Source organism: Diabrotica virgifera, chromosome 10, assembly GCF_917563875.1.
Source record: "Diabrotica virgifera virgifera chromosome 10, PGI_DIABVI_V3a".
NCBI classification, from domain to species: Eukaryota; Metazoa; Arthropoda; class Insecta; order Coleoptera; family Chrysomelidae; genus Diabrotica; species Diabrotica virgifera.
Genome location: NC_065452.1, coordinates 133,585,983 through 133,606,358, shown reverse-complemented (window position 1 = coordinate 133,606,358; position 20,376 = coordinate 133,585,983). Strand labels below are relative to the sequence as shown.

The window sequence follows — 20,376 nt, the reverse complement described above, 5'->3', positions numbered from 1 at the left end:
TCTTACTAGTCTATCGCGTGGAAAATTTATTTAGCTTTCAATTTGTATTAGAGTTTCCTATACCTATCTTTTTACAGGGTTGTCAAAATATTAGATTGTTCCATTATCAAATTCAAGCTGTAATAACGTACTTATTTTAAATAGAACACCCTGTATCTTACTAGTCTATCGCGTAGAAAATTTATTTAGCTTTCAATTCTTATTAGGGTTTCCTATACCTATCTCCCTTCATTTTTTAAATATTTAAAGATTTCCTAATTTGTAAGTTTTAAAAATTAGAATTAAGTACCTATGTCGTGGTTATGTACAACACACCACCAACACCGGCAATATACTTAGACAAGATACTGTCATTAATAAAATTTTCATTGTTATCATGTAATCACACAGAGTGTTGTATTATTTTAGTTGATTTTGTCCTACATGTGACATTGAATATTGAATATGTTTTTATTAAACTGCATACCCTATATTAGATGCCGTATTCTGGAAGATATTTAAATTATATTTCATCCGTATAAGTATTTTCCATATTTATCTTAAACCGACGGTTATTAAGTAAATTTAAGAACACCACTTTTTGTTTGAATCTTTGAATCGCAATTACAAACAATTAAATGCAATGGCTACTATGACGAAAACGAGCCTATTGTACAAAAATATGTAAAAATGGGTATTTACAGAATAACATGGGCATTTATATTTACAAACTATCATGTGTATTGAGAATGTTTACATGGAATAACGAGTATGTCATTTAAAATAAGAACACTCTGTGTGATTAAATGATAAAAATGTGAATTTTATTAACGAAAGTATCTTGACTAAGATATTTATGTATATTGCCGGTGTTGGTGATGTGTTGTACATAACCACGACATAGGTACTTAATTCTAATTTTAAAGCTTACAAATTAGGAAATCTTTAAATATTTGAAAAATGAAGGGAAATCGGTATAGGAAACCCCGATAATAATTGAAAGCTAAGTAAATTTTCTACGCGATAGACTAGTAAGATACAGGGTGTTCCATTTAAAATAAGTAAGTTATTACAGCTTTAATTTGTTAATAGAACAATCTAATATTTTGACCACCCTGTAAAAAGATAGGTATAGGAAACCCTAATATAAATTGAAAGCTAAGTAAATTTTCTACGTGATAGACTAGTAAGATACAGGGTATTCTATTAAAAATAAGTAAGTTATTACAGCTTGAATTTGTTAATAGAACAATCACATATTTTGACCACCCTGTAAGAAACTTTGTTGCAATAAGCATCTGTTAAACACCGTGTATTTAGGTATAGGGAACCCTTATGAAAGTATAGCTTATTTTTTAAGGTCAATTCAGTAATGTCATCAGATATAGCGTATTCCATAAGAAAAAATATAACTTTGATATACCACTCTTTTTTAGAGCACCCTGTATAATTCACATTATTTTTAAATTGTAGTATTAAAGGCCCTGAATATTTCTGTGAAGAATTTTTTTTTAAATATCAAGTGGTTTTCCGTACAGAGACCGAGGCGGATAAGATGAACCACCCTGTATAATGTCCTACCTAAGGATTTTAAACAGCTTACAATCAATAAATTTAAAGTGATTCTAAAAAAATATCTTCTGAGATTTGCTTTTTATTCTGTTAGTGAATATTTTGATCATTTTAAGGCACATGAACATGAATATACTCACTATGTTTTCCTATGTCTTATTTTGTGTATGTGCCTCAATGTATTTATATTTTTATAATGTTATACACTTTCTTGCTACATTCAAATTTTTTGTGAACGTAGTGAATAAATTTTTGAATCTTTGAATACTCTACTGTAAAGCCAACCTCTGATTACAACCTCATATGCTTTCTTCAATTTATAAAGCAAATAGACGATGAATAAAGCAGACCAAAGGAACTCTAAAATATGCAGTCGCCTCCCGTCCATTCATCTAGGTAAAAATTTTAACGAAAGTTGATTTCGTGTAGGTACTCACAATATGAGTAAACTGAGAGAAAATGAAATATAGCTTATATTTCATTTCCGTTCAGAGACGACCATCATCCCCTTACGTTCGTTTCACCCTCTCAGGGATCTTCTTCTTCTTCTTTAAGTGCCGTCTCCGCGACGAAGGTTGGCAATCATCATGGCTATTTTGACCTTCGAGGCAGCTGCTCTGAACAGTTACCTTGATCTGCAATCAAATCATTCTCTCAGGTTCTTTAACCAGGAAACGCGTCTCATTCCTACGCTTCTCCTTCCCTCTATTTTTCCTTGAATTATGAGTCTCAAGATGTTACATCTTTCGCCTCTCATCACATGTCCAAGATATTGTAATTTCCTTTCTTTTATTGTGTTTTTAATTTACCTCTCTCTGCCTATTCTCTGCCTATTCTCCTTAACACTTCTACAGGGATCTACAGGGATCTTCAGAGAGGCTGTATGGTCTACTCTCAATCGAAAAGAAAACAAGCTGTCTACAGGGCCTATTTTACCACTAGGCCCGTGAGGCACCTGCCTCGGGCCCGTATTTGAATGGGGCCCGAAAAGATCACCAAACAAAAATATGTTTATTACAATAACAAAACAAATTTTCAAAATTCTTTCATTTTACGAACAGGCAATGATAAATGATAACCATAAGAGTTATAATTAAGTGGATAGGCGCAAACTTTCGGCTTCAATGCTCTTTAAATGCATTCATTTTTTTTCGAATCCTCAAAAAACTAATAAATATTTTAAAATATTTAGACGCAGAATGAAATATTACATTATTACCGAAGGCGGAATGTCCCTTAGAATAAATAAAAAGTTTCTTTAGAATACGATACCTACATATTTAAAATTAAAAATTACACTCAATTTTCTCTTTTTTTCACCACTGTAAATTATTAAAATAAACATTATCGAAGAATTCAGGGACTTTCGGCCCTTGGTAGTAACGTAATCTTTCATTCTGCGTTTAAATTTTTCAAAAATACTTATTAGTTTTCTCAGGCTTCGAAAAAAACGAATGCATTTAAATAGCATTGAAGCCGAAAGTTTGCGCCTATCCCCTTAAACAATGTTTAATTGTTTAAATATAAATTTTATTTATTGTTAATAAAAATTTTATTGTCTTGTGCAACTATATTTTTCTATTAAATAATTAATACATTTAAAAAAGTTATTATTAAATTATATTTAGGGGCCCGAAAATTGTGTAGTGCCTCGGGCCTGATTTGAAGTAAAATAGGCTCTGGCTGTCTATTAACCCTTAAACGCCCAAGGGTGGGTAAAAAATGTCCACCTAATGCGTATTCCCTTGTAACATATTTATTACGTTTTTAAAAATTTTCCAAAAATTATTTATTGTTAAAAAGACAGCTTTTTATCGAATGTTAAATTGGTTCTACCGATATTTTCGAAAATAAAAGTAATATCTTGAGTTAAATATGGGTTGTCATAAAAAATACACACTTGGTAAAACTTGTTACTAAAGGTTTCTATTTAATTTCTCGTTGGTAGGAACATAATACATATAATTATCGACGTATAATTACATAATCCACATAATTATCCGCCAATGCAGAGGCTGAAAGGAAGAATGTGGAGAAAATCGACAAATCTGAATTACTGGCTTTTACTGGTATGTTAATTTTGATGTACATTGTAATTTTGTTGTAAGGTTTGTAAATTGTTTATATTAATATTTTAGAAGATGCTGTGTTTATTAAGCATAAGATTCCTAAGTTTAATCCATTTCCAACAACTCTCAATAAATATATTAGCTATTTTCGAGGTGGACATTTTTTACCCACCCTTGGGCGTACATGGAACCTAAAAAAAGGTTGGGCGTTTAAGGGTTAAAGAAGAATTATAAAAATTGTCTGGGTTGTTATGGTATTTTCACAATTATTTTTGGTGATCTGTTTATATCTGTAGATATTTGACTTTTGAGAAAAATTCTTTTGAAAAATAACAAAGAAAAGAAGACAATATATGTATGTTAGTATGATCTGAAATGGTATATAAAGAAAAATGTATAGAGAAAAGGAAGAAGAAGAGAAATTTGTAAAATTATGTTATAGTTATGGTATGTTTAGATTTACGATTTAAATTTATTGTGTTGGTCTAGTGTAAAAGAGACTTTCGATTTATTTTTGAAATGGGATTTCCAAATTATGTAAACCAGTACATTTTAGGAATAGTTTAAGTATAGTATATTATTCAACGAGCATGTAATTATGGCTATTACTCACGATGATGAAGTTTGCGACACGAGCCGTAGGCGAGTGTCGTAATTCATCAGAGTGAGTTATAGCCATTACATGCGAGTAGAATACTATACTTTTTCTACCACCTTTTTTTATTTTAATTAGTAAAAAAATTAATTATCAACTACTCGAGATTTAAATTATAATAATTTACAAGAATACCTAAATGCTATTTACCCCTAGTACGTGGATGAATAATTGGTTGCCTACTATTACCAAATTATTATTTATTGTAAAAATACAACTAGAAATAGTCAATATAAGTTCTATTCGTTTTCGAAAAATGATAAGCTTAAATTTGTACCCACTGTCAATTAATCTACTAAATAGGAAATGGCTGTTGTCGGTGGACGTATTTCAATAGGTATAATGTATATTTACATTTAACTATAACTATAAATAATATATAACTATATCATATTTAACACAATAACTTGAAAAATAAACACAATATTAGTTATAAATTCCAATTAATATAGGTAAACAAAATAAGCTAATATCACTGTCACTAAAATAAATGATAAACGTCAAAATTTTTAGTAAACAAGATATAAACGTAAAAAATATACTGACATTCAGTCGTGTGATGGATGACCGAAGTTAAGTTTAACGTTTGAGTTAAAGTTAAGATAACTCTCAGGAATAACGTGCTCATAACTGTATAGGTAAAATTTGGTGTGATGTATCGCTCCCAGTTATGAAATAGTTATATCATCAACGTTATATTAGAAAGAAGTTTTGAGGAACAAATTTTGAAGTAACAAAGAGAACCTTATGTACAAATAGTACAAGTTGGAGTGAGCGCGAGAGATTGTTCCGAACATACCCGTCGTCGGTTACTGCCGATGACCGAACAGCAAACAGCTGTTTGGGTTCCTTGGTGTTTCTAAGTTGCTTTCAAACGGTAGATAGAAACAGGGTTGCCAGATTGGTGTATTTTCCCAAAATTTTGGGTTAATTTGAAAGCGTCTATTGAAATTTTTCTAAGCAGAAATTGTAGTGGGATTTTTTGGGGGCGGAAAATTATGGATGATTTTAAGGGGTCATGGTAAATTAAATTTGCAAATGTACATAGAACTGTATATTATACTCCCATATAATCGAAGACGATAGGAACTATGAATTATTTCCATGGCCCTCGTTGACATTGTAGTATGAATTTTGCTTTACTGTTCTCTTCATTTGACTAATAATTTATTAAAATGCGGCAACAATTTAAATTTGGGGACTTTGGGGTATTTGAGCTTCAATTTCAGGGAATTTCAGTTTGTAAGTGGGGGATTTATAAAATATCATCTGGCAACTCTGGATAGAAAGCTCAGTAGGTACTTAAAATAAAATTTCAACTTATATCGCTCGATTTGATTTTGTATAATTTTTAAAATTGTATTACCCTTCTATTCTTAATTATTAAATTACTAGCTTCTAAATTCACTTGATGTCTGTCTAAAAACAAGTCAAAAGATGAACCTAACCTTGCATAACTACAGAGTTATCTCATAACTTGAGGTTTAACGTCGCGTTATAAAGTGACCAGATAACTCAAGAGCTGTCAAGAAATAACGCAAATAGTTAAGTTAAGTATGATACATCACACCAATTCGATGGTTATAACATAACTACAGGATAACTTTACGTTAACGATAACTTCGGTCATCCATCACAGGGCAGATTGTTACAGTTCAAATTCCTTCAAAAATTTTTCGAAATCAATTATTGATATATTACAATAATTATTGTATTAAATGAACAACTTTAAGTAATTTTATTTGCAGTTTATATACGATTAATATTAAAAGTGACATGCGTCACTTGAATCTAACTTCAGCCCGTGAGTAATGGCCCGTGAGTAACTTCAGCCCGTGAGTAATGAAATATTACTCACGGGTACAGTAATGGGTGCTATTATCTATGAAAAAATAGCGAATAATGAGCATGTTATTAAACGGTCGTAGAAAAAATAATATATTGCATTGAAAGATGACTTGTCTACCTACCTTTTTCAAGGATTAATTTCTCTTAACACGAAACAGGTCATTAACCTTTCGTTACTCGCGCCAACTTTTTGTGATCGGATACTCGCGCACGGTGCAGGAGACCGGGTCCAAAAATATGGGTCAGCAGTGTTTTAAAATTATTTTTTTTTGCAAAATTGTGTACGATTAAATTATTTAATGAATATATGATCATATAATTTTGTAGATATGCGTTTGTGTTCACATTATATTACTTTAATCAAAAATTTAATAATTTTCATTGTTATCCATTTATATGTATATACAAAAACTTTGGAAGTGAAAAAAAAATTGAATATGGTTAAATTTGTTTACTAAGAACTTTAGATCTTAATTCAATACACAAAAAAATTAAAAATAAAGAGTAATTGTAGTAACAAAAAAAGTTATAAAAATTAATTAACGTTTTTAAAACATGAAATACACAATGGTGTCACATTCATTGGAACAATGGTGTTCCAAACACAGATATTTTGAGCATATTTGGCAGTAAAACTTTGTTTTTCTATTTTTCTTCCAATCACAAACAGCACAGCGATCTGAAGTTCCTGGTGTTACGACTGGTACTTGTTCTGTTGGTAAACCACATATCTCCCTAAACCTCATTCTGATGGTTCTGGTTAAGTTATATATTTATATATATAAATATAAATAAACTAATCTATAAACATTGAAAATAAGGAAAAGATCTTAAATTACCGTACTAATTAAAAATATCGATGTGTGATCCAAACACAAAAATTGGTGCACAAATACTCGCACACGGTGTACGGGACCGTGTTGCGTAATAAAAAAAGGACAGTACTATTTTTTACACTGCGAACTGACTTTACCCACAGTTGATTGACCACTGAAGAAGTATACGAAGTAGCCATTCAAAATCCCCACTACAAGCAGAGTTACAGGAATTTATTTACAGGCCCGGTCTCCCACACCGTGTGCGAGTAACGGAGGGTTAAGGTGTATTAGTAGAAAATTTGTCTCAGAGGATTTGTACACAAGTTTGGGAAAGTAGAAAGTAGTTGAATTTTGAGAATTTGGAAAGTTTTGGATTTTGCTTAAATGTGAAAGAAAGAATGATTTAATTGATGAATCAAAAATTATGCAAGGGATGAGGAGACGGAAATGATTTTGAAGGAAAGGAAGGGGCAGTTGCTGTTTGACTTCAAGTAAGAAAAGATCGAATCGAAAGAGGGTGTCGACAAGTTTGTTTTTAATAAAAGCGGGCAAAATAAAATTGTATTGTTGTGATAAGTAGTGCAAATAAAAGTGTTGAAAGTTGTGAGTTACAGTATGAAAAAGTTGCAGTATTTGTAATTAGAAATCATTTACTATTCTTGGAGCAAAGCATAGCTAAGGAGAATTTTGACCCAACAGGAGCAATAAATATTGATTAGGAGTTTGTCTAGAGTTTGATTTTTATGAGCAGAACCAGAGAAGGAGTTTGTTTGATAGGGAACTGTCTACAGTTTTTGTTTTGATAAGCAGAACCAGTGAAGGAGTTTGTTTGATAGGGAAATAATTAAAGCACATTCGGTTTAAAAGATACAGAGCAAAATTGTGGAAAATAGACATTAAAGAACTACATTTATTTTGAATTATTTTTTTTTTTTTGTTAATTGTATATGCAACAGATTACTTTAGGGAAACATTTATTTATAAGGTATTTATTTCATGTATGAAAATCTACAAAGTATTTTGTCATTATATTTTGATTTTATTGCACCAATTGATTTCTTTTATTTATTTCCTTCAACTCCTCTTTTTTCTTAAACACTATTAAAAGGAAATGTATTTTTTTGAACTCAATTAAGAACCCTGAGATAAGAAAAACATATTTATTAATCTGGCGTCTGAAATAAAAATTTATTAAATAATTTTTTGTTTGAATTTGCTTGTTTTATCTAATTTCAAAATTACAATATCATATTAATATATATAATCAGTTACTCGTTTTTCCCTAAGGTGTACGAGAACAATTGATGATGCCATATCACAATTAGCGTCGAATAAATAACTTACCATGCGCATTTTCGAAAAATTTAAAAGACCATCGGTAGTAAAATTTGGGGTTCCCTCTTCGATAAAAGATAAGTCCGTTAAATACAAGCCAAGGTATGGTATACAGGGTGGATCACATCTATGTAAAGCGTCCCTTAGAGATCTAAAACGCCCGTCTGATGATACAACAGTCTGCAGCTTTTCAATCGTATGTTTGGCCTAAAAATAAGATTGATATTTTTTAAGTTTAAGTAAATCTGTAAAATATAGACAATAGTTGCTTTATTTAATAGATTATATATACAGGGTGAGTCACCACTAACGGGACGGAAGATTACAGCGAAATGGTAAAAGATTTGAATTTTTTTTTAAATGAATAGTTTGTAAGTTGATAAAATCTACATTTTAAAATTATTTTGAAATATACAAGGTGTTCCAATAAATGGCGGCATATCAAAGTTATATTTTTTCTTATGGAACACCCTGTATTTTATTACATTTTTTAATTGTCCGCAAAAAAGAAGGTATAGTTTCATAAGACTTCCCTATACCTATGTACAGAGTGTTCTGAATTATGGTGACTTTTCTTAAAATGTAAAGGTTTAAAAGAAGGTTTATTTTCAAGTTATTTAAGAAATTATGAAAAAAATACTTTTACATCTAAATAGTTGGATATTGGTTGAATGTATTTCATGATTAATTATTACACAGTTCTTTACAGGGTGTTCAACATTTACAGTTTAATTATTGGATTATTCAATGTGTCATATGATGCTTATTTTAAATAGAACACCATGTATATTAATAAATAATTATACTAAACAATTTTACCTCTTTTGAATGGTATATGGATGTCCTATACCTAGGTCTCATAGTTTTTGCATAATTTACAATTATTTAAATTCTTAATCTGTAAATCGATTTTAAAACAAAAGATGTAGTTAATTAATGGCATTGTATGACATTGTCACGTTATGACAGTACGGTCTGGTAATTATTTTATAATTAATGTATTCCATGATTGATTATTACACATTTATTTACAGCGTGTTCAAAATTTACAGTTTCATTATTGGATTATTTAATGTGTCATATGATACTTATTTTAAATAGAACACCATGTATATTAATAAATTATTATACTAAACACAGGTTCCTCTTTTGAATGGTATAGGGATGTTTTATAAGTAGCAGTCATAGTTTTTGCGTAATTTACAATTTTCTGAAACGGTAAATTGATTTTAAAAATAATATTTATAGTCACTCTCGATTTTTAAACAGTACGAAATAAATGTTTGTTTACTGTATCATAATGAGAAAATTATGTCTATTTACTTGATCATTATTATGAAAAGTAGGTATATTGGTCTGTATACAATACATTAAAAAAATCAGGATCTTCTATATAGTCTAAAGTCCATAAACGATAAGTTAAATATTTATCATAATTCTGTTTGGTCTAATACTGGTGTAGTTGAGTTTTATACGGATAATAGTGGTTTCTCTTAAGGATTCTAACAGTCGTTTGACTGATTTACAATTTACCCGAAATTTTTTCTTTGCCAGTATTTGGGTTTTCCGTAACAGAAAGCAGGACATCAAGCTCCTTGACGTCATCACAAATAACTGGTTTATTTTTATTTAACTTTCCGTATTCAACATTACCAGTAGCACGGAATCTATTGAAATCTCTCAAAAACGTCCTTTTTTGGATGTCTTCTATCAGGATACTTTTGAGCGTAAACTTAAGAAGGTAAGATACAATTTTTCAAACATTCCCCAATGCAAAGTACCATGTCTACTGTTTCGTAGATAACGTGATTCATTTTTAGGAACAATTAAATTTGAATATCATACACGGATGTTTATATTTTTGATAATTACTGGACCGTACTGTCACAAATGACGATGTCATACAATGAGATACATTGTATATTATCCAACTATTATTGTATAAATATCCAACTATTTAGATGTAAAAGTATTTTTTCATAATTTCTTAAATACCTTGAGAATAACCCTTCTTTAAAACTTTACATTTTAAGAAAAGTCACCATAACTCAGAACACTCTGTACATAGGTATAGGGAAGTCTTATGAAACTATACCTTCTTTTTTGCGGACAATTAAAAAATGCAATAAAATACAGGGTGTTCCATAAGAAAAAATATAACTTTGATACGCCGCCATTTATTGGGACACCCTGTATATTTCAAAATAATTTTAAAATGTAGGTTTTATCAACTTACAAACTACTAATTTAAAATTTTTTTCAAATCTTTTACCATTTCGCTGTAATGTTCCGTCCCGTTAGAGGTGACTCACCCTGTATATATATATATATATATATATATATACATATATATATATATATATATATATATATATATATATATATATACATATATATATATACAGATATATATATATATATAGATATATATATATATATATATATATATATATATATATATATATACATATATATATATACAGATATATATATATATATATATAGATATATATATATATATATATATATATATATATATATATATATATATATATCATAAAGGAGTACGACCGTCAATTCCAATATAACAAAGGAGCACTCGTAAGTGTAGGGTTTTATCGGTCAAGTGGGTGAAAAAAGAGACAAAGAATTCAGCTACTTCATCTATTTATTGAAGACGTTTCGTCTACTGCTCAGTAGACATCATCAGTTCATCTACAAAAAGAGTGTTATAAGAAACAACATCCAAAAGAGAGGTAAAAAAGCACTAGCGTTACCTTAAAAAGACATGTAGCAAAAGATAAGATGTACATAGTAAAAAAAACCTTATCCATGAACCAATGTAATGTATAAGTATGTAACATTTAAGTGTATAGTTAATATTTAAAAACTTTAGTACAGCCAAAGACAAGACCATGTGGTAACAGTCACATATAAAAAACAAGTGGAAAAAAGCTGGCTTGCTTTTTTTCAAAGTCAAGAATGAACCAAGAAAAAACCAGATTCACACTTCCAAAAATTTAGTAGTGTTTAAGCATACTTCATTTTAACCTTAGGCAACATCATTAAATGAATATAGTGCTAATATGCAACTTCGAAAATTTAAAGTTGAATAGTTACCAGCAGGTCATCCTAGCCCAACGGACACACAAAAGAAAATGGAGTTTGAATTATCAGGTGTAAACTGACATCTCGCCAAGAGGCAGGCAACCTTTAAAAAATTTTATAACAAAGAGTGACTGACAACTGCAGCGCAGCGCGGTAAAATTTAAATTGATGTATTTAAAACAGTTATAAAAGTGTTTAAAAAGTGAAAGTAATATCAAGAAGTAATCAAGGGATGTACCTTACACCTCGTAGACAAGAATCACAGTTTATTTTAAACAAGTGAGGGCACTTCACACAATTATATGGAAAAGTGCCTACGTTAGTACTGGTCATCCAGTTACTAACGAATATATAAGATAGTACAATAGTATAACTCCCATATATCGCAGCTCAAAATGCAAGAAAAAATATGCAATAATTTAAGAAAATTTATAAAACAGTTTAGCAAATTGTAATTTATAATTAATATCAATAATGCAAAATTTTATCCTATGGAAAATTTTAAATTGTTCAATCTATTAAGTAACTGTTATTATCAAAAAAAAAAGTGGGAAAGCTTGAAAAAACCACCAAAAACTTTTTTACAATAAAATAATTTAAGTGTAATAACATCTACTGATTCCGCAAGATCAATATTAAAAGAAGTGGGAAAAGCCTGAAAACCACAAAAACTTTTTTACAATATAATAATTTGAGTGTAATAATACCAACTAATTCTGCAAAATCAATGCATGGTATATTTGACTCAAGTTACTGATGTCAGTTCTCTTGTTAAGTACATTAGAGGTTTTTAATATGAAACACATCTCTAAGAACTGTCTTTTCGACAGGTTGCGTTCATTGCAAAGGATCTTGGCTTCATCAAAGTCCACCTTATGTTTTGTATCTATTGCATGTTGGGCTAAGGCACAAGTTGGTTTTTTCAAATTGATATCACTACGGTGTGAAATTAAACGTGATTTTAAAGCTCGCTTTGTCTGCCCTACATAACATGCGTCACATTCAGCACAAGGTATGTGGTAGACCACATTAACCTGTTCCATTAAAAAAAAAAAAAAAAAAACCCACCCTAATCTTCTCGTTCTCACCAGTGACAAAGGCAATGCCACTGTTCTTATGGATAAAGATCAATACATCAGCCTCAGTCAATCATTGTTAGATGACGTTAGGTACTACCAACCTCTTACTTCAAACCCCTGTTCAAAATTTTCTAACAAAATTAATAAATTCATTACTCACTTAAAAAATATTAAGATCATAGATCAAACTTTAGCTAAGTCATTACATAATTATGATGGTTATGCTCCAAGATTTTATTGTCTGCCCAAAATTCACAAGCCCACATTGAGCATGAGGCCTATTGTTTCCTCAATTAATTCACCTAATATACATATTGCTAAATTTTTGACTGATATCTTGTCAAAATCTTATAATTACAATAATGATTACAACATTGTTGACTCTTTTCAATTTAGTGAATTTATTAATGACTTGAAGCTACCACATGGTTATATTTTGGTGAGTTTTGATGTAGTTTCACTTTTTACTAACCTTCCCTTGGCTAGTGTCCTTACTTCACTAAGAAATCATTGGAATATTATCCAACCTAATTCTCCAGTTTCCTGGGAAGTGTTTGCAGAATTGCTCCAATTAGTGTTTGACACTAATTTTTTGGTCTTCAACGACAAATTTTATTTACAAATTTTTGGGACACCAATGGGTTCCTCGATTTCACCCATCCTAGTGAATTATGTTTTGGATGATTTAGTTTCTGACCGGCTGGGTTATTTAGATTTTCAAGTTCCTTTTGTTAAACGTTATGTGGACGACCTATTACTAGCCTTACCACCAGACAAGACTCAGGCCACCTTGTCCATCTTCAATGGGTTTGATCCTCACTTGCAGTTCACATGTGAACTCGAGGACCCCAACAACCAGAGTATCCCCTTCTTGGACATGCGTGTCACTAGAAGTGGAGATAACACACTCTGTACAAGCTGGTATAGGAAACCAATGGCCTCTAATAGGTTTCTCAACTACCATTCTTGTCATCCTTTTAAATATAAAATAAATCTTATTAAAGCTTTAAGCTGCAGGCTACATAGGTTGACACATCCGGTTAATCGAAGGGAATCCCTTCTGTTACTCAGAAGTATATTGGTAGATAATTCCTACCCTTCATCCCTTATCAATAAATTTCTTTTTTCCCAAAGTTACGGTTCTTCTCTGAACGACATACCCAATGGTGACCAACTTAGATCAATATCGAATAATACTGTTAACATCACAATTCTGCCTACTACTAATCTTGGGACTCCTGTTTCCCAGTTTTCTTCACTTCCTTATTTTCCTCAGGTTACTGATAAACTTATTAAACTATATAAAAATAATAATATTCCTGTTAAGATTGCAATTAAGAACGCAAGATCAGTCAGAAATTTGTTCTCTAAGACTAAAACACCCTTGTCCCCTTTGGAACAGGTTAATGTGGTCTACCACATACCTTGTGCTGAATGTGACGCATGTTATGTAGGGCAGACAAAGCGAGCTTTAAAATCACGTTTAATTTCACACCGTAGTGATATCAATTTGAAAAAACCAACTTGTGCCTTAGCCCAACATGCAATAGATACAAAACATAAGGTGGACTTTGATGAAGCCAAGATCCTTTGCAATGAACGCAACCTGTCGAAAAGACAGTTCTTAGAGATGTGTTTCATATTAAAAACCTCTAATGTACTTAACAAGAGAACTGACATCAGTAACTTGAGTCAAATATACCATGCATTGATTTTGCAGAATTAGTTGGTATTATTACACTCAAATTATTATATTGTAAAAAAGTTTTTGTGGTTTTCAGGCTTTTCCCACTTCTTTTAATATTGATCTTGCGGAATCAGTAGATGTTATTACACTTAAATTATTTTATTGTAAAAAAGTTTTTGGTGGTTTTTTCAAGCTTTCCCACTTTTTTTTTTGATAATAACAGTTACTTAATAGATTGAACAATTTAAAATTTTCCATAGGATAAAATTTTGCATTATTGATATTAATTATAAATTACAATTTGCTAAACTGTTTTATAAATTTTCTTAAATTATTGCATATTTTTTCTTGCATTTTGAGCTGCGATATATGGGAGTTATACTATTGTACTATCTTATATATTCGTTAGTAACTGGATGACCAGTACTAACGTAGGCACTTTTCCATATAATTGTGTGAAGTGCCCTCACTTGTTTAAAATAAACTGTGATTCTTGTCTACGAGGTGTAAGGTACATCCCTTGATTACTTCTTGATATTACTTTCACTTTTTAAACACTTTTATAACTGTTTTAAATACATCAATTTAAATTTTACCGCGCTGCGCTGCAGTTGTCAGTCACTCTTTGTTATAAAATTTTTTAAAGGTTGCCTGCCTCTTGGCGAGATGTCAGTTTACACCTGATAATTCAAACTCCATTTTCTTTTGTGTGTCCGTTGGGCTAGGATGACCTGCTGGTAACTATTCAACTTTAAATTTTCGAAGTTGCATATTAGCACTATATTCATTTAATGATGTTGCCTAAGGTTAAAATGAAGTATGCTTAAACACTACTAAATTTTTGGAAGTGTGAATCTGGTTTTTTCTTGGTTCATTCTTGACTTTGAAAAAAAGCAAGCCAGCTTTTTTCCACTTGTTTTTTATATGTGACTGTTACCACATGGTCTTGTCTTTGGCTGTACTAAAGTTTTTAAATATTAACTATACACTTAAATGTTACATACTTATACATTACATTGGTTCATGGATAAGGTTTTTTTTACTATGTACATCTTATCTTTTGCTACATGTCTTTTTAAGGTAACGCTAGTGCTTTTTTACCTCTCTTTTGGATGTTGTTTCTTATAACACTCTTTTTGTAGATGAACTGATGATGTCTACTGAGCAGTAGACGAAACGTCTTCAATAAATAGATGAAGTAGCTGAATTCTTTGTCTCTTTTTTCACCCACTTGACCGATAAAACCCTACACTTACGAGTGCTCCTTTGTTATATATATATATATATATATATATATATATATATATATATATATATATATATATATATATATATATATATATATATATATCATTTCACGGTTAAATTAAAAAAGTGCTAAACGAAATCCAAAGAGCCGGAGATCTAAAGATTTCTTATATTGTAAAACAACTTCTGGTCACAACCTAAATCCGAGCCTTCTCCAATTTACAAGGCAAACGGACGATAAATGAATAGACGTGGGGAATCTACAATATGCATTTCACGACACTTCAATTTATTTATGTAAGGATCCAACCAATTTGATTCCTAGTACTCAATTTGTGAGTAAACGAAGCTAAGGAAAGACGTTCAAGATTTAGATTCGATACAGATACGACCACCATTTTTAAACTGTCTTTCTTTACCTTCGTTTACTCACAAATTGAGTACTAGGAATCAAATTCGTTGGATTTGTACCTAGATAAATTGGCGTGTTGTGGAATGCACATTGTAAATTCCCCACGTTTTTTTATTTACCGTCCGATTGCTTTGTAAAGTGTAGAAACCTGGGATTTATGTTCTTCTTCTTTTTGTATAGACATCATTCTGTCTATTTTTTCAATGTGCCTCCAGTAAGTTATTATTCCATCGTTTTCGTGGTCTTCCCTCTGATCGTCTTCCTATTGGGGAACCGTCTCTCGCCATTCTTGCTACTCTTGTTGTTGTCATTCGGCTTTTGTGGTCATTCCATTGTACTCTTCGGTTTTTTACTCAGTTATTAATGTTGCCCACCTTGCATCTCTGTCCTGTCGTATATCTGTACTTCTAGCTCTGTCCCATAGTGTCTTACCGTTGATTTTTCAAAGGGTTTCCATCTCCGCTGTTTCGAGCAATCCTTTCGTCCTCTCTGTGTCAGTTCATGTTTCTGCCGCGTATGTCATTATTGGTCTGACGACTGTTTTGTAAATTCTGCCTTTCACTTCTTTATCTATATTTTTATTTCTCCATATTGTGTCATTTAGGCAACCTGCGACTCTGTTTGCTCTATTCACTTGATCTTCCACTTCTGTTTCGAGCTTTCCGTAGCTAGATAGTGTGATGCCTAGATATTTAAACTTCAGCACTTGTTATATTACTGACCATCCAGCTCCAATTTACATGTTATTGGATTTGCTGTTTTAACAATGCATTTTGTCTCATTGGGGAAATTAACATGTTATATTTTCTGGCGGTTATATTAAATTGGTGCAGCATAAGTTGTAAATCATTACTTTGAGACATTAGTATTGCGTCGTCTGCATAGCAGATTATTATAAGTTGTTTTTCTCCCTTTTGGTAACTTTTTTGTTCTTACTTTGTTTACTATTTCATCCACAATCAGCTTAAACAATAAAGGACTCAGGGAATCCCCCTGTCTTATCCCATTGCCAGCTTTAGTTGGATCAGTTAATTAATAATAATATACGTTTATTCAAATCAGTATCTAGTTATTACAATAATTTACAATTTCAGTTTACTTACAATAAAATAAACGTAAAAAAGTCTTAAAAGCATAAACATGCTTGTTGACTTAATCTGTCTAATATTGACAGGTTTATGTTTATTGTTTTTTTACAAATCATTATTTTATTTTTACAGTTTCTAATCTATTTCTGTTTTTTTTATCTAGTATAATTTATATTTATTAAATTGTTATACAACTCCCTTGTTTCTTTTACCCAAGCAGTAACTAATTTTCTATACAAATAAAAATTGTTTGATATTTTTATAATTTATGGGCAATTGATTGTTTATTCTTGGAGCAAAATATTTAATTGACCGTTGCGTGATTGTTTTTAAAATGTGAATACATTCGACATTCAATTTTATTCTTGTTTCATAATTTGACACTTTTACTTTAAGAGGAATTTTATCTTTATGAATATTTTTAAGTAGCTCTAAGCACTACTAAGCAGTACAATAATTGCCGAACATCAAGAACCTGAGTTTCATGAAAAAGTTGGAAAAAGGGATATGTTTTTCGTTTTCCATAGTTTCATTCCATTTCGTTTTTCTGAGTATCTTGAAGGGTCACCAGATGGCAATGAGCTACTCCACCCCATCCTAAAATCCCATATAGAAGATACGATTGTACTAGAGACAGGTAAAGCATTTTAAGCTGTTCAACATCCAAAAACTTTGGTAGCAGTCCTCGTATTTTTCTTATAATATTTTTTATTTGTAAGTCCCATTTAAGGTGCCTGTCAATTATAGCTCCTAAATATTGTATGCACTCTGTTTTACATATTTGTTGTTTTTTATTTATCTTTAATGAATTAAAGGTTGGCAGATAATTTTTATACATTGCAAAAGGTATATATTTAGTTTTTTCGTTCCAATTATCGGCCTTATAAAAAATTGCAGTGTCATCAGCAAAACTAATTATGTTTCCAACAGTTTTTAGTTTGAGCATGCCATAAACATAGAGTGTAAAAAGTAGAGGGCGTAATACGGTCCCTTGCGGTACGCCATAATTAATTACTTCTGGATCACTTTTGACACCATCAATTTCTACAAATTGTTTTCTGTCAGTTAAGTAACTTTTTAGTAATATCAAAACCCGTCCTCTCAGACCATACTTCTCAAGTTTTTTCAACAAGATCTCGTGAGCGATCATGTCAAACGCCTTGGAGAGATTGACGAATATGCATAAACTACGTTTATTAGACTCAAAAGCTTCTGATATTTGTGATGTCAGTTTACAAATAGCATCTCGTGTCGATTTTCTTTTTCCAAAACCGTATTGGCAATCCGATACTATACTAAACCTTTCCAAGGAATTTACTAATCTATTTTTTTAAAAATTTTCAAATATTTTGGAAAAAACAGTTAAACAGGGAGACTGGTCTGTAGTTAATCACGTCTTCTTTATTTCCTGTTTTAAACAGAGGTTTGATTTTCCCTGTTTTCAGACATTTTGGAAAGCAACCATCCTAAAAACATGCATTAATGAGAAAAGTTAAAGGAGTAATAATTTCTTCCTTAATTTGTTTGATGGTTTCTGTCTTAATCCCATCCCAGCCAGGAGATTTTTTGTTTTTTAAAGATTGTATTGCATTTACCACTTCTTTTTGGTCAACGAGATACAAGTACATGCTGCTTTCTATCCTATCTATTTCCTCAATCTGGTCATTACAAATGGGTATTTTTTGTGCATACTTTTGTCTTAATGTACTGTAATTTAATATTGTATTAAATTCATTTGAAATTTCTTTTCTGTCAGTTATTATTTCTCCTGTTTTGGTTTTAACCGACTCAATTTTTGTATTTCCTTTTATTTTTCCACACAATGAATTAATTACATTCCAAAGTGATGAAGAAGAAGTCTTATTTTTTTCAATTCGTTGTTTTGTCTAATTTCTTTTTGCAGTTTTAACTAAAAGTCTTAATTTATTTTTATAGTCTGTATATCGTTGTTTTTTAAGTTATCTGAGGGAGCTTGGATTCTTTTTCTACTTTTACTTTTATTGTGTTGTTCTGGTAGACGTTTTCGATCGTTTTAATTATTCCTACAGGTAGCTCCCTTGCTTGAGTATAACAAATGGATAACGTCCTTTAATTTGACCCTGTCAAATGCTTTCTTCTTCTTCTTCTTAAAGTGCCCTCTCCTCAATGGAGGTTGGCTACTACAATTGCAAACTCTTCTCTGTCTTCAGCTGTTCTTGTGAGCTGTTCAAAATTTAGCCCTGTCCATTGTCGGATGTTTCTTAGCCACGATAGTCTTTTCCTTCCTCTTTCGCTCAATCTTTCCTTTCACTATAAGTTAAGAATATTGGTACTTATTATTTCTCAGTATGTGGCCTAGGTATGATGTTTTTCTAACTTTCATTGTGTTGAAAAGTTCTCTCTCTCTTGCCTATTATATGCAGTACTTCTTCGTTTGAGGTATGCGATGTCCATAAAATTTTGAGTATTCTCCGGTAGATCCACATTTCATGCTTTCTAAAGCAGGCCGCACATCAAAGAAACATGAAACGTAAATTACGTTTCATGGAAATAAACCACTGCTAAACAAATATATGTCCGGCCATTTATTAAACTCTCCGAAAATAAAAATGTGTCATGAGCATGAATCACACTCGTTTCATTGGTAGGCGGACTTTGAGATTTGTTAAGCAGTGTTTTCTTTTCATGAAACATGTTTTTCGTTTCATGTTTCATGTTTTTCGTTTCATATTTCTTTGGTGTTGCGGCTTGCTTAGGCAAGCCGCACACCAAAGAAACATGAAACATGAAACGAAAAACATGTTTCATGAAACTAAAACATTGCTAAACAAATCTCAAAGTTCGCCTACCAATGAAACGAGTGTGATTCATGCTCATGACACATTTTTATTTTCGGAGAGTTTCATAAATGGCCGGACGTATATTTGTTTAGCACTGTTTTATTTCCATGAAACGTAATTTACGTTTCATGTTTCTTTGATGCTTAGCCAAGCCGCACACCAAAGAAACATGAAGCGAAAAACATGAAACATGAAACGAAAAACATGTTTCATGAAACTAAAACACTGCTAAACAAATCTCAAAGTCCGCTTACCAATGAAACGAGTGTGATTCATGCTCATGACACATTTTTATTTTCGGAGAGTTTCATAAATGGCCGGACGTATATTTGTTTAGCAGTGATTTATTTCCATGAAACGTAATTTACGTTTCATGTTTCTTTGAGGCCTTAAGGTCCACGAAGTATAAATATGCCGGTTTGTTGTATTCTAATGATTACTCTTGAACTTGCCTCATTATAAATATAGCCTCGGTGCATGATCTTCCCGACATAAAACATTGCTGTTCTTCTGCTAATGTTATAATTTCATTCAATTTGTTTGTTATAACTTTGGTTGTTAATTTTAATGTTGTGTTTAATAAGTTAATTCCTCTGTAATTCTCCGGGTCCGATTTGTCTTTTTTTTTTGAAGAGGGGTATTAGGATGGTTCATTTAGA

General features: G+C 31.1%; 1 protein-coding gene across 1 annotated transcript in view; it reads right to left on the bottom strand.

The window, feature by feature from the left end:
* The window catches only part of LOC114336429 (ras-specific guanine nucleotide-releasing factor 2-like), a 155,576-nt gene that overhangs the window by 3,395 nt on the left and 131,805 nt on the right, over positions 1 to 20,376 (bottom strand). Inside the window, exon 20 of the mRNA XM_050663572.1 lies at positions 8,286 to 8,483. Coding sequence (XP_050519529.1) covers positions 8,286 to 8,483 — 198 coding nt within the window. The remainder of the gene's footprint in view (positions 1 to 8,285; positions 8,484 to 20,376) is intronic.